The sequence below is a fragment of the Salmo trutta genome, chromosome 14 (genome assembly GCF_901001165.1).
Source record: "Salmo trutta chromosome 14, fSalTru1.1, whole genome shotgun sequence".
NCBI classification, from domain to species: Eukaryota; Metazoa; Chordata; class Actinopteri; order Salmoniformes; family Salmonidae; genus Salmo; species Salmo trutta.
In genome coordinates, this window is record NC_042970.1 from 44,588,355 (window position 1) to 44,603,433 (window position 15,079).

Below are 15,079 nucleotides of genomic sequence, written 5' to 3' on the forward strand. Positions count from 1 at the left end.
ACATATGACTATTTTACACCATTTTAAAGACAAGACTGTCGTTAATCTAACCACACTGTCCGATTTCAAAAAGGCTTTACAACGAAAGCAAAACATTAGATTATGTCAGCAGAGTACCCAGCCAGAAATAATCAGACACCCATTTTTCAAGCTAGCATATAATGTCACATAAACCCAAACCACAGCTCAATGCAGCACTAACATTTGATCTTCATCAGATGACAATCCTAGGACATTATGTTATACAATACATGCATGTTTTGTTCAATCAAGTTCAAATTTACATCAAAAACCAGCTTTTTACATTAGCATGTGACGTTCAGAACTAGCATACCCACCGCAAACTTCAGGTGAATTTACTAAATTACTCACGATAAACGTTCACAAAAAACATAAAAATTATTTTAAGAATTATAGATACAGAACTCCTTTATGCAATCGCTATGTCCGATTTTAAAATAGCTTTTCGGCAAAAGCACATTTTGCAATATTCTGAGTAGATAGCCCAGCCATCACGGGCTAGCTAATTTGACACCCACCAAGTTTGGCACTCACCAAACTCCGATTTACTTTTAGAAAAATTTGATTACCTTTGCTGTTCTTCATCAGAATGCACTCCCAGGACTTCTACTTCAATAACAAATGTTGGTTTGGTTCAAAATAATCCACAGTTATGTTCAAATATCCTCTGTTTTGTTCGTGCGTTCAAGACACTATCCGAAGGGTGACGAAGGGTGACGCGCCCGACGCGTTTCGTGACAAAAAAATTCTAAATATTCCATTACCGTACTTCGAAGCATGTCAACCGCTGTTTAAAATCAATTTTTATGCGATTTTTCTCGTAAAAAAGCGATAATATTCCGACGGGGAAACCCTGTTTAAGTTCAAAGACGAAAAAATAAAAACATGGTGTCGCCTCGTGCACGCGCCTCAGTCTCATTGTTCTCTGATCGACCATTATCCAAATGCGCTACAGTTTTTCAGCCAGGGCTTGCAAAGACAGCATTCAGCGTTTTGCCGCCTTCTGAGAGCCTATGGGAGCCGTAGGAAGTGTCACGTTACAGCAGAGATCCTCAGTTTTCAATAAAGAGAGTGTAGAAGCCCAAGAAATGGTCAGACAGGCCACTTCCTGTAAGGAATCTTCTCAGGTTTTTGCCTGCCATATGAGTTCTGTTATACTCACAGACACCATTCAAACAGTTTTAGAAACTTTAGGGTGTTTTCTATCCAAAGCCAATAATTATATGCATATTCTAGTTTCTGGGCAGTAGTAATAACCAGATTAAATCGGGTACGTTTTTTATCCAGCCGTGCAAATACTGCCCCCTACCCTAGAGAGGTTAAACTTCCAGGGAATACAGAACCAGGAGCACCAGCGGACAGCAATGCTCTGGTTTGGGTACCTTTGAATATCAAACTGAAGACCCAATTAGTTCTTGCACCCCCTTGTGGACAAACTGATGTGGTACAACATGTTGCATTGCACCATTGTGGGCACTGACACATAACAGAAAAGTTTTGAATAATTTCCCATAGCTTAATAGTTATGGGACATTTTTGCTTTGAGATGGTTAGTTATAACTGCATAGAAAGAGTGCTACCACAAACCAGCAGCATCAAAAATTCCATGGTGGAGAGAACAGTGAAAAACCAGTATCAGGGCCGTCCTTCAGGAGACTGGTACCAAGATGTCATATCCAGTGTGTTCCAAGCTCAGATGTATCTCAACCATCTGCACACTCACTGTACCAGATTATCCCAATGAATCGTGCCATGGTCATCAACCTATGGTGGATGAACAACAAAGTCCTGACTGTATAGAAAACAACTTAACCATCAACATTTTCCAGGAACCAGGAAGTCACTGTACTGGTGATGTAATTAATCTGGCAGAAGAGGGTACTGATTAAGCAGGTGCAAGAAATAAGAACTTAACAGATTTTTATTTATATATATATATCCATATATCTTGCATCAGTGAATCATTAAACATCTTTACAAACCCCTAGCCACCATCAACACTTATCTACATCTACAGGAAAAGTGGAGATTACATTTTACAGCAGCTAGGTCAACACTTAAATGCCACAAACAAGTAGTACAAAAACGGCTTTATTTAAAAACATATAAAGTGGATAAAAGGAGTACAGTCACTCTTCTGCTGCCCCCATTGCCTCGTTTCCCTGTGGTTTTAGCTTCAGGAGCAGCAGTGTCCCCTTCATCACCCTCTGCAGGCTTCTGGAAAGCTTTGGCCTTTGCACCCTTCTTGGCTGCCCCTTCACCCTTGGTAGTCTTCTGTGCTTTGGGTTGATCCTCAGCTGTCCTCTCTTCCCCACTGTCCTCTTCGACTTGGGCTTGTTAGCAGATGCTTTTGCGGATTTCCTGAGTTTTGCATCCTGAAAGATGAAAATGACCATGTTTGCAATATAATCCCCCATTTAAAATTTGAGATTCAATTTAACCATGATAAAGCCCAAATAGGGAACAGTACCCATGACAAAAGTGTAAAAAAAGTCCCTATACACCAAAACCACTTGAACAATGCCAATAGTCAGGACATTACTGAAACCACACTTGCCTCTGAAGGTTTCTCCTTCTACTTTTTGGCTGTAGCCTTTTTTTCTCAGCTTCTAGAGACAAGAGTTAGTGATGTGTGTGTATGCATGCAATCATGGACACCATGAGGAGACGTGAGATACCCATACAAGTCATTGAATGAGCAATGTTAAATGTCCTCCATTGCAATGGGAGTAGCTCAATAACAATGGCCCCGTACAATTGGGCAGATTATAGGGTGATGTCTAAATCCTAGGAGTGATGAGCACAACAATTCAGTGGATTCAGTTTACTGGCTTCCTTGTCCTTAGTCTTCTTGGCTCCAACCTTGGCAGCCTTCTCCACATTGGGATCAGTGTTCTCAGTGACCTTGGGCTCCTTCACCCTACCCCTGACTGCAAGTTGGCAAGGGAGGGTGAACACACATTGAGCTACATTATATTAAACAGCAAACCCATGTTCAATATGTTTGTCATATAATGTTGACTAATCTAATCAACACACCACTTTATATTCAGAACTGGTACCATGAAGTTTGGCTCATTTGGCAGGAAAGCTACTATCACATTCAGAAAATAAAGTCCATTCACCTTGGAACACATTTTTCTTGTTTTAATTACTTGGGTTAACAAAGCCTAGTTGCCACAAGTAGCCTATTGAAGTAACTGTCCAGTGGAGATCTCACTTTAAAAACAAGTTTATATTCAGTTTATTCGTACCCAAATAATGTTGTGGACTCATCATGTATAGCGATGTTGCGTTTGATGCCTGAGTTCTGAGGCATGCGTTGAAATCGCAGTGTGCTGATGCTCGTATCACTTTATCAGAAGCACATGATCATTGACGTCCAAAGCTTCGTTTCGTCTAACAACCACCTGATTGGTAGAAGACAAAAAGGCTACACTGCACACACTATGGGGTTTGGGACATAATCTATAATAATTTGGCTGCTCTATATTCTTTAGACCAGCAGGTGCCACTAGTGTGCACTTGATCAAAGCCTTGAGAATTTGACCTATTCCAGACAATTAGCTGGAAAATCTCAACCATCCAGGAAGCTTTGTTTCCCCATCACTAATCCTATACTTGTATTTGTAGCCAAAGCATAATTTGAAATAAAACAATACAAAAAAAACATCTGAACTTGTAACAAAAACAGACAGTTTCGATAATGCTTGCCATTTCCTCATTAAACATTATATCATGTTGGGTCATTGGCTGAGCTGGCCAATCAGCAGTATACTTGATTTAATAATTTTTATAGCAGGTATATGCCCACACCATTATGTTGTTGGGGTACGTCCAGGGCCGGATTAACAAAGGGGCTTCCCGGGGCTGAAGCCCCTGGGCCCAGAAGGCTGAATAAAGTCACAAATTTATACATACATTATACAGTACATATTAGATATGTAGTATATATGTTTACTGCAACCGCAAACCACAGGAGGATTCTGGAGCCGGCTATCAATGAGTGTAGACAGCTTCCTGCTGCCACTATGCTAATCATCAGATAGGGGGAGGAGAGGTATGGTCCACATGTGGGTAAATGGGGGGCCCTGCCTTGATTGGGTAACTCTACAAATAAACTGCATAATAACTAAATGTGACTGGTCAATTATGTGAGTCAGGGGCTGGGCCCAAGAGGCAAAAAACAAATAACTTTTTTTATATCCAACCAAGGGAGCCTGTTGTCAATGTTCAAAATACACCAGAGAACATATTTAGCCACTGAGGATAAATAGTTAGGCAACAGTGAGATACTTATTTTTGGAAAGGTGGATTTTTAAAAGAAGAAGCTCGAACTGTTTGGGCGCAGACCTGGATAGTATGACAGATCTCTGCAGGCTATCTCTGCAGTAGATTGCAACTCTGCCCCCTTTGGCAGTTCTATCTCGACGGAAAATCTTGTAGTTGGGGATGGAAATTTCTGAATTTTTGGTGGCCTTCCTAAGCCAGGATTCAGACACGGCTCGGGCATCAGAATAGATTCAGGGCATAATGTACAGACAAGGGTATTGTAGGATGTGGGGACAGTGGGGGTAAACGTAGGCATGTGTAACGATGGGAGAGCTTGCATCTCTGGAGACACCAGCTAAGCCAGATGAGGTCTCCCCATGTGTGGGGTGTGTGACAAAAAAGCTATCTAAGGCATGTTGAGCTGGACTAGGGGCTCTACAGTGACATAAAACAATAACTAACCGAAACAGCAGAAGACAAGGCATATTGACATTAGAGAGAGGCATGTGTAGCCGAGTGGTCATAGGGTCCAATGAGCAGCAATAGGTGAGTCCGGGAGCCGTTCGGTAGTCGCTACTATGCTAGGCAAGTGGGAGGCATGGCATTCAGAAAGCTAGCGGGCCGGGGCTAGTAGATGGGTCTTCAGTTACAACGCAACGGAAAGCCTGTTGAAACCACATCGGACAATTACGTCGGCAGACCAGTCGTGATGGATCGGCGGGGCTCCCTGTTGGCAATAAAGGGTCCAGGCAAATTGGCGAAAGAGGTATTGTAGCCCACGAATTAGTGGGTATACCTCTTTGGCTAGCCGGGAGATGGGCCTGGCTCGAGGCTAGTTCAAGGCTAACTGGTGCATTAGCCAGCGGTAGCCACACGATTGCAGCAAGCTAGCTGCAATGATCCGATGTAATGGCCCAGAGCTTGCGGCAGGAATCCGGTGATGTGGTGGAGAAAAGCAGTCTGATATTGCGCTGTGCAGACTGGCAGGTATTGACCGAGCTAAAGCTGGCTGGTGACCGAGCTAAAGGTGAAGACTGTTAGCCGTGGCTAACAGTGACTAGTAGCTAGTTAGCTGGTTAGCTTCTGATGAAGGTTCCAGTTATAACGTATAGAAATAGCAGATCCGTACCACATTGGGTGGGGCGGGTTGCAGGGAAGTATATTTAGATCGTAGGTGGAAAGTGAGATTAAAATATATACAAAAAAAAACGATGAGACCAACTGTTTACATGGGACAAGACAAACACACGCCCGACTGCTACGCCATCTTGGATTCTTGGAATACTTCAATCTCACCAGGTCCAAAAATTGATATTTCTCTGTTATGTAGCCGTGAATGGCCTGCGATTAGACCCGCTTTCGAGAGTCCAAATCCTTCAACGCTTCATTAACCATCACCATCGTACGTGGATGAAGAGGGTGTTTCCGTGCCACAGCAGGTGCTTTGCTGGATTCTAACAATGAAATTGACAAATGTATCAACCGTAATCTAACCAAATAGCCATAAAATTAGGCTACTCAAATTGGCCTAAACAGCACATGGTTTTACAAACCTGATTTATCTTTTCCCGACACTTTTTCATATTTATGGGCACGTCAGAAGATGAAGTTACTTCTTCTTCGGTGCTGCTGCTTTTTTTTAGGAGGCATGATCAAACGGTTAATCTCAAAGTTAGGCTGTATAAAAACGTTAGTACACACGTTCAATGTTATGCACTTCAAGGAACACCGCCGCAATGCACGAGGTTTACATGAACAGGCGCTGACATTTAGGTAACAGTTAGAGCATTCAAGGTAAACTGATCTGTCCGAGTAGTGTGAACTCGCTTCTTCTTCTCTCCTCCGTTCCTTCCTTCCTTCCTTCCTTCCTTCCTTCCTTCCTTCCTTCCTTCCTTCCTTCCTTCCTTCCTTCCTTCCTTCCTTCCTTCCATCCTTTCCTTTACTGTGCTTATCAGCTTACCTTCACTGCTCTGGCATATTATTAAACATGACTCACCAAACATAAATTAAATATGAAAGTATTAGATAAATATTTTTCTCAGACAGACAAGTTAGTTTGGTTTTAAAAATCAAATTGTCGGCAATAATGATACAAAATAAATTCTGTTAAAGACAGTTAGCTTTAGATCATAAAAATAATGACCGATAAATGATTCTGAATGTTCAGCCTCCTTGTCCTCTGCAACATGACATTAGCCCACAGTTGTCATATGAGACATGTGGTTTTCCTGTGAACAATCTCCACATCTGCTTTTCTATTGAAACATTTATTCTTTGTCCCAGTCACTGCCACCATCTTCTCTGAAGTCAGACTAACAGTATGTATGTAACTGTCTAAAAAATGACATTGTTCGTCCCTGATATGGCTGGTCGTCTGTTTTTGCTCATCCTCCTTTTCGGTGAGTTATTTTTCCGTTCCAAGTTCCATCATCTGTTAGTGCTACAGGATATTCCATTCTTCTTTCCCCTCTTTTAGTCTTTTACTTTAGGAACTCTTAATATTTCAACATGTTATGGTTATAATAAGTGTGTCTTATTCCATTGATCATCCTATTGATTTATATTTCTCTGTCATTATTTTACATTTTGTTCAGATAAGAATGACCACTGCTTGATAACATGGCTGTGAATGCATTCCAGGCTATTCTGCTTCGCCAGCTTGTGTAAAGTGTTCCCATCTCATGTTTTCTTATTTTTCATAATGGCAAAAAGAGCATGATAATGACCCATTTTGTTATGTCTAGATACCTTCCAGTACATCAAAGCCAAAGGTCAGTATCATTATTATGAATTTAAAGCTGCATTATGGAACATTTTGGGCTATCAGACAAAACAACGGGTTACCAAAATATTGAAATAGTGATTGAAATATTTTCAATAAAAACGTTATTTTGATGAATTCATCGGAGTCAACATTGGTCAGCATCCCCATGGAATGCTTTCGACACATTGTAAAATCCATGCCCCGACTGTTTGGTACACTCCGTGTAATCCCGACACAAATCTAGGGTTGGTACCCAAGCCAGCTGGTGGATCATTCTAAATGTTCCGTTGCCATGATGGCTGTCAATGTTCTTATCCCTTGCTTGCTAGCAAGGCAACTTCGGCTAACACAGTCACGTCAAACAGTGCAGCCAGAATAACAGCAAAGAAGCTGAGACCTCAGCTCAGACACACCTCCACAAGCTCTGGGACAGTTCTGGTCAGAAAATCCATCACTTCCGTTGTTTGGCTGTGCCCATATAGCAACGTTCCACAATGAGCATATGTCCTGGTGGAAGGATGAAAATAAAACACATTTACTCAGAACAATAATACGTCTTTAATGAAAGACATGTTCTTAATCTTTTGTTTAAATGTTGGCAACCGTTTTACCGGTTCTCATTGTTTATTGTTAAATAGACAACAGTGTCTTAATTGTTTTTCTCTTTCAAACTCATATAATATTAAGTGGTACATTATCTGTATGAGTAGTTAAACATTGACAATTAATTTATTATTCAATTAAAAATACACTCCATCATCCCTCTGATGTCACAGATCTTCCTCAGCCCAGTCTGACAGTGATTCCTGCAGTCATCAAAGAGAGAGACTCAGTTCAGCTGAACTGTCAGACTCCTCCATCTGTCTCTGAGTGTTACTTCAAAATGGAAGGGCAAGTGGAATTCACCCTACCATCACCCTGTCAACAGACACTCACAGGAACACTACTGGTGAGGTGGACAGGTCAGAGTTCACCAGCTGAGGTCAAAATACAATGTCAGTACAGTGCTACAGGTTCACAGTTTAGATCCATATACAGTGAGCCTTCAACAGTCACAATTCAGGGTAAGAAGACTATTTGAATGGTTGTAAACAATGTACTGTTGTGGCATTTTACTATGTTCCTCTTAGTATATTTTATCATACTGTGTGTTGTTATATGCTATTACATGAAACAATCAAGGAATATATTATCTCCTTAATTTCCCATACTGTCGCTGCATGAGGTAATGGACTCAAGATCCTTAAGTGTGAAGTAACAAGGAGGGACTAGGCTATCAGTACATTTCTCAAAACCACAAAATGCTAAATGCTAAATTCCCCTATTCTTACAGACACTCCTCAGCTGACAGTGAATTCTACAGTCATCAGAGAGACAGAATCAGTTCAGCTGAGTTGTGACACTCCTCCATCTCTCCATGTGTCTAACTGTTACTTCTACATAGAGGTGGGGAAGAATCTTCCAGACTCATTGTGTACGCAGACAATAACAGGAACTGAGCTGCTGAAGAGGGCAGGTCCAACATTTCCAGCTTTGGTCAAAGTGAAGTGTTACTATGTTGTAGGGAAGTCTCACACATCTCCTTTTAGTAACCCTGTCTCAGTCACTGTTCAGGGTAAGTAGGTGGTTTATAAAATTATACACTTCACTGTTATACCGTATTAATTATGCTCGTTCTGAAAATGAGATCTTTTGTCGTATTTCCTAAATGTCTTCATTTCACATAATGATAGGATTTACTGTACTTTGTACAAACATAAATGCTGACATAGTTGAACATTGTATTAATGGATTTTCCATACTGTTAGTATGTATGGATTACCTATAATGTTTTTTAAATGCAACTTTCAAAGAGACACACCTCCTCCCAGGCTGACAGTCAGTTCTACAGTCATCAGAGAGAGAGACTCAGTTCAGCTGAGCTGTCAGACTCCTCCATCTGTCTCTGTGTCTCACTGTTACTTCTACACAGAAGGGAGAGATCTTAAACCCTCACCCTGTACGAAGTCACTCACGGGACTGAGCTGCTCTCGTGGTCAGGTCAAAGTTCATCTGCTGAGATCAAACTGAGATGTTTTTACACAGTAGAAACTCACTTTCCATCGATGCAAAGTGGTTCTGTTTCTCTTACTATTCCCACGGAAAACAACCACAGAGACAGGCCAAAGTACAATCAAAGGTTCTTTTATAAACTCAGCTTTACACAGTAATACACAGTATCACTACGGCCCTATTAGAAACGTATAAATAGGCTGGGATTTAGGGCTGTAGGCTTACTAGAAGCAACGGGCCAAACTAACACAGCAGTTGATTCCCGATCGGTGGCCAATGTTCATTCGGGTCCTTCTGAGCAGGGTTTGTTCGTTCAGAGAGGTGCAGCGAGTCGGTAGAGAGGTCCCTTGTTCAGCTCCTTTTAACTCTAGTTCTGGGGCGTGTTTAGCAATTAGTTTAGGGAGGGAGGAGGTGATAGAGAATCGTCTCAATGTCACTTTAGTCCATGTTAATCTGTGGAATCACAGCACACCATACAAAAATAGTCCATGCGATTCAATTTGATTTCACACGTGAGAATGTAAGGAATTAAGTGAAAGGCAATCGTTGTAAACACACAGCACACATGATGAAATGTGACTCATAAATAGGAATGATATCAAATAAGACATGCTGATATGTAATATAAAGAGAATGGCAGGCTCTAGTTTAGTAAGAGTCAGTGTCACTTGTGACATATACATTCAAATAGAGTGATGCAGATAAGAGTCTCTGTCCTTTCCTAACAGATCCAAAACCAGACATTACAGTCCATTTTGATGTGTACTTCAACGTCATCTGTTTGATTCCTGGATCCGTCAGTCTTGACACCACCTGTAACCTGTATGTTGGAGAGGAGAGTCAGCCATCCTTCACAGAAAAGATCAAGAAGAGACAATCCACCTCAGCATCCAAACAGCCGTTCTGTCAATTCACTCCAAAACATAGTGATCTGATCAGTCGTCTACAGTCAGTGAGGAGTAAGGAGGTGAGCTGTGATTACAGAGTGAGCTCAGGACCAAACTCTCTCTCTCCACGCAGTGATGGGTACAGCTTTACAGGTGAGTCATTATCTAAACGAATCTATCAGGGCTGCAGGTCTTCATGATCTGACTCACTTTGATTTTAGCATCTTCTTAGTATGACTATATTCATTCTGACCAACAAACTAAATACCACATTTCAATGTTTTCAGATCTGGTGGGAGTTCACATCAGTGATCCAACAACTATACAGACACCTTCTATAGCAGGTAGGCTACACATTTGTGCTTTTATAGTGGCGCTGCTGTTATTTTAAAGCAAAGCAAGTTTCAGCAGTAAGAATAGTTGTGTTCATGTGTAAATGAAGCTGTTCTGGTAGATAATTAAGCTGTTCTGTAGATATGACACCAGCCTCAACACCAATGTCTGGGATCATCAGCACAAGTAATAGAATGACTGTGTTCATCTAGTCAAATGTTTAGATCGTATCTACGCGCTGTTAAGCTTCTGCTGTTAGATAACATGGTGACTTCATTCTAGGAAGCTGTCAACAACAATCAGCACCTTATCTGTCCTGAAAGACTTTATCACCTTAGGAATTGGTCTCATCATCTCTATACTGAAGAGAAATATAATCTACCAGGGCTAGAAGCAATCTGTCCATAGTGATTTTTATAGTCCTACTTTGCCCACTTTGAATAGAGAAAGTCATGAAGGTATTTCAAAAGGCCAACGACACCATGATGATCATTAATACGATCATGAATAAAATGCTAATTTCATTAATATGTGTTTACTCAGTGGATTTAACTCCAGGTCCTAGATCTACTTTGCCTCCCAGCACGAACGTGAGTCCTACAGAAGGTGTGTTGGGCCTCTAAATGACCATCTCTGCAAATAGTAATTATACAGTCAAGAGTTTAGATTACGGGGCTGTAAAATTAAGTGTCCCAAATGTGAATGTAAAACCTTATTCTTGTGTAGTCATATTAATTCCCACTAGTTTCAACTGTTACTTCTACCTTTACCCCAGAAACCACAGTGACACCAACTACCAGTAAGTAGATCCACCAATTTTAACTTAGTTTCAAGTGCAATATCTTTGTTCACATTCATTCACTAAAGCTCTGACCGGTTAACTAATAGATGTATTCATAGCTGCTTGTAATTTCAGTCCAGATTTTTAACCACTTTTAGTCCATCTGATTTGTAGGTAACGTGTACTTCTCTCTTTCTGTGTATTGAAAGACCTTAGATATTACATTAATTTAGTTTGTTCTTGTGTAATATGAGTAATCTCTTCTCACCAGGTTTGACCTCCCCTTTGACCCCTAGCACGACAGTGAATCCTTCATCAGGTCTCTTAGTCATCTTTATCTAGTTAGCAGATAGAATAAAACAAATAGAGTAGCTTTATCTTCTCCATGTTTTTGTAAGTTTTTTCCCCATCACAAATTTGACTCATTACAAAAATAGGTTGAAATTTTGATTGATTAAAATCAACCCATTAAGTTATATATTTTTGTATATTCCGATCCAATGATTTGCTTTGCGTCAGGGTTGACTGTTTGCTGTACTTTGACCACTGACACCCCAGCGAATCCAACTGAAAGTAAGTATAGCCAATAGGTTTAATTTAGTTTGCTAAATATTTTTGTCTATTAAATTATAAACCAATTTTGCAAATATAGTCAGATGTAAATTCAGTCAAAGGTTTAGGATTAATCAAACAATTTATCTCTTCATAGAAATATTAGCTCTGTTATTAAACTGTCCTTCTCTCTTGCATGTGCCCAGGAGGTCAAAGCTCCACAGAAAGTGATGTGGAATCAAACAGTCAAGAAATCTTTCTGGGTAAGTATCCTTTTCTAGCTGTCTTTTCTCACACATATGAAAACAGAGCTGTGCACATATTCTTAGAAGAACAATAATGTGGTCCAAGAGCTAATGACCTCTCCCGTTGTCATCATGTCACCAAATAGTGGGGCAATTATGGCAGGCAGCAGTGGCTTCTGGAGTGGGCGTGCTCCTGGTAGGATTGACAGCTGTCTGTCTCTGCAGGAGGACCCGTGAGTACATTTGATTCTGCATAACATATCATTTGCAAATTTACCGTGCTGACATTAATGTAAGTGCCTTTGGCATGGGTTAACTTCTTAAAGCATAGGGGGCAGTATTTTCACGGCCGGATGAAAAACGTACCCAAATTAAATTGGTTACTAGTCTGGCCCAGAAACTAGAATATGCATATTATTAGTAGATGTGGATAGAAAACACTCTGAAGTTTCTAAAACTGTTTGAATGGTGTCTGTGAGTATAACATAACTCATATGGCAGGCAAAAACCTAAGAAAAATTCAACCAGGAAGTGGGAGATCTGAGAATTGTAGTTCTTCTTTCTAATCCCTATCGAAACTACTGTGTCTGTGGGGTCACGTTGCACTTCCTAAGGCTTCCATTGGCTGTTAAAAGCCTTCAGAAAGTTTTTTCATCGTTGTCCTTTAACCGGGCAGAGAATAGGAGCTCAGTCAATGATTGGACTGCCTATGGACAAAGGGATTGATGATGCGCGATCCCGCGAGCACGCCGTTACTACTTTTTCTTCTTGAATGAATACACTATTGTCCGGTTGGAATATTATCGCATTTTTACGTTAAAAATACAATAAAGATTGATTTGAAACAACGTTTGACATGCTTCTAAAAACGGTAATGGAACATTTTGACTTTTCGACTCTGGTACTGCACTCGCGCGTTATGCCTTTGGATAGTGATCTGAACGCACGAACAAAACGGAGGTATTTGGACATAAATATGGATTATTTCGAACAAAAACAACATTTCTTGTGGAAGTAGCAGTCCTGGGAGTGCATTCTGACGAAGGTCAGCAAAGGTAATAGAGTATTTATAATACTAATTCTGAGTTTAGTTGACCCCAGAACTTGGCGGGTGTCTGTATAGCTTGCTTCAATGGTGAGCTATGTTCACAAAATATTGAAAAATGTGCTTTCACCGGAAAGCTATTTTAAAATCTGACACAGCGGTTGCATAAAGGAGTACTGTAGCTATAATTCTTTAAATAATTATTATGTATTTTTTCAATGTTTATGATGAGTATTTTTGTAAATTGATGTGCACATTCACCGGGAGTTTTGGTGGGAATACATTTTCTGAACATCATGCGCCAATGTAAAATGCTGTTTTTGGATATAAATATGAACTTTATCGAACAAAACATACATGTATTGTGTAACATGATGTCCTAGGAGTGTCATCTGATGAAGATCGTCAAAGGTTAGTGCTTCATTTAGCTGTGTTTTGGGTTTTTGTGACATATATCCTTGCTTGGAAAATGGCTGTGTGGTTATTTTTGTCTATGTACTCTCCTAACATAATCTAATGTTCTGCATTCGCTGTAAAGCCTTTTTGAAATCGGACAATGTGGTTACATTAAGTAGAAGTGTATCTTTAAAATGGTGTAAAATAGTCCTATGTTTGAGAAATTGAAATTATGATATTTTTGCCGTTTTGTATTTTGCGCCATGCTATTTCACTCGCTGTTGAATAGTGTGTCCAGCAGGTGGGATTGTAGCGTCCCACGTAGCCCTGAGAAGTCAATTTATCAACTCATGATCAATTTGATCAAATTGTATAGGTTAGACTATATTCAATATAGTTAATTTAGCCTCATTTGTTTTTCAGAGAAAACCAATTCTCAGAGGTAAGAATTCCCCTTGTGAATATGATGCAGATTGTATCAACCTTTAGTTCTGTATTGTCCATGATGAGATGTTCTTACCACAACCTTCTTATACTTTTATGTTGTACAGACCTACAACCAGACAGGATGATCACAGACAATGTACGTTCCAAAACTAAATACATCAAACATACACACAGATACGACTTATAGAACTATATACACGCATGTACAAACACTGTAATTCTATTTTCATTGTGTTTTTGTTGTAGATGATTTGGTGTCTATGGGAGCGGTGAGCAGCGGAGTCATGGTGAGTATTCTACATTACAGTGGTATCTGTACACATATACTCCTCTGAATGTCTGATCTGAGGATCAAGACCTTAATGTTACATTAGTAGTGCTTCAACATATGAATGTTCAAAGTATCAAACCAACAGCTATATTTATTTACAGAGTTATATGTTATATATTGTTATATTATTATTATTATTATTTATAGCATTGTTTTCACAGACAGACTGACTAGAGGATACAAGTATCTCTCTTTCTCTCACTGTGATTTGACTTTCAGTTTAAGATTGGTCTTACATCCTCATAAAATACCCCTTATGAATTACATTTACTGTACTGTAGATTCAAAGCCCTAAAGTGAATCTGTTTCTTTCTTCTAGTCTGATACTTACCATGTATACAGCTCAATCCCCGACAGACCAGCAACCTCAGCCCAGCCGGATGGGTTGTACAGTCTTCTGCAGACACACTGAAACGACACCACTGGCTCTCTGTAGCTATGTCTCACACAAATACATTCTATCTCACACGACATCCTTTGTTAATCACACATCCAGTTACTGTAAATAAGTTGCTTAACAGGTAATACTGTATTACACATGGACAACTGGTTTCTGTGACATGTGAATCCATAATATCTGTTACTGTGTTAATATATATTTTTTTTGAGGGGTCCGGGGCATACTCCCCTTTGAGCATTTTTCTTATTTCTTCCCCCTAGTTAATGCTAAATCTACTGTATTTATGTATTTTACGTTGACTGTGTGATACCTCCTTCCATAGCGGTTGGATACAATTAATTTCCTATTGGGCAAAACATAATCCAAAACAAACTGCAAATGCATCCAACAAGATTGTTGAGTCACAAGCTTGATGTATTTATTGGGTGCAAAGAATCTAGGACCAAAATACAAAATGTTTGACTACCTTAATACACTATAAATGAGTTTGTCCAAATACTTGTGACTTCTTCAAATGTGGGGACTATATAGATAAAGTGCTTTTATATCAAAA

At 39.9% G+C, this 15,079-nt stretch overlaps 1 protein-coding gene across 1 annotated transcript; it reads left to right on the forward strand.

The window, feature by feature from the left end:
• Nucleotides 1-4,806: 4,806 nt before the first annotated feature.
• LOC115208195 (uncharacterized) lies at nucleotides 4,807-15,079 on the forward strand. The gene is made up of 16 exons (XM_029776058.1): nucleotides 4,807-6,692; nucleotides 7,038-7,064; nucleotides 7,834-8,121; nucleotides 8,391-8,672; nucleotides 9,838-10,149; nucleotides 10,284-10,340; nucleotides 10,873-10,935; nucleotides 11,105-11,128; nucleotides 11,382-11,429; nucleotides 11,630-11,683; nucleotides 11,869-11,925; nucleotides 12,054-12,140; nucleotides 13,772-13,790; nucleotides 13,900-13,931; nucleotides 14,042-14,082; nucleotides 14,446-15,079. The coding sequence occupies exons 1-16, from the start codon at nucleotides 6,635-6,637 to the stop codon at nucleotides 14,536-14,538; spliced, it is 1,542 nt and encodes a 513-aa protein (XP_029631918.1). The 5' UTR covers nucleotides 4,807-6,634; the 3' UTR covers nucleotides 14,539-15,079.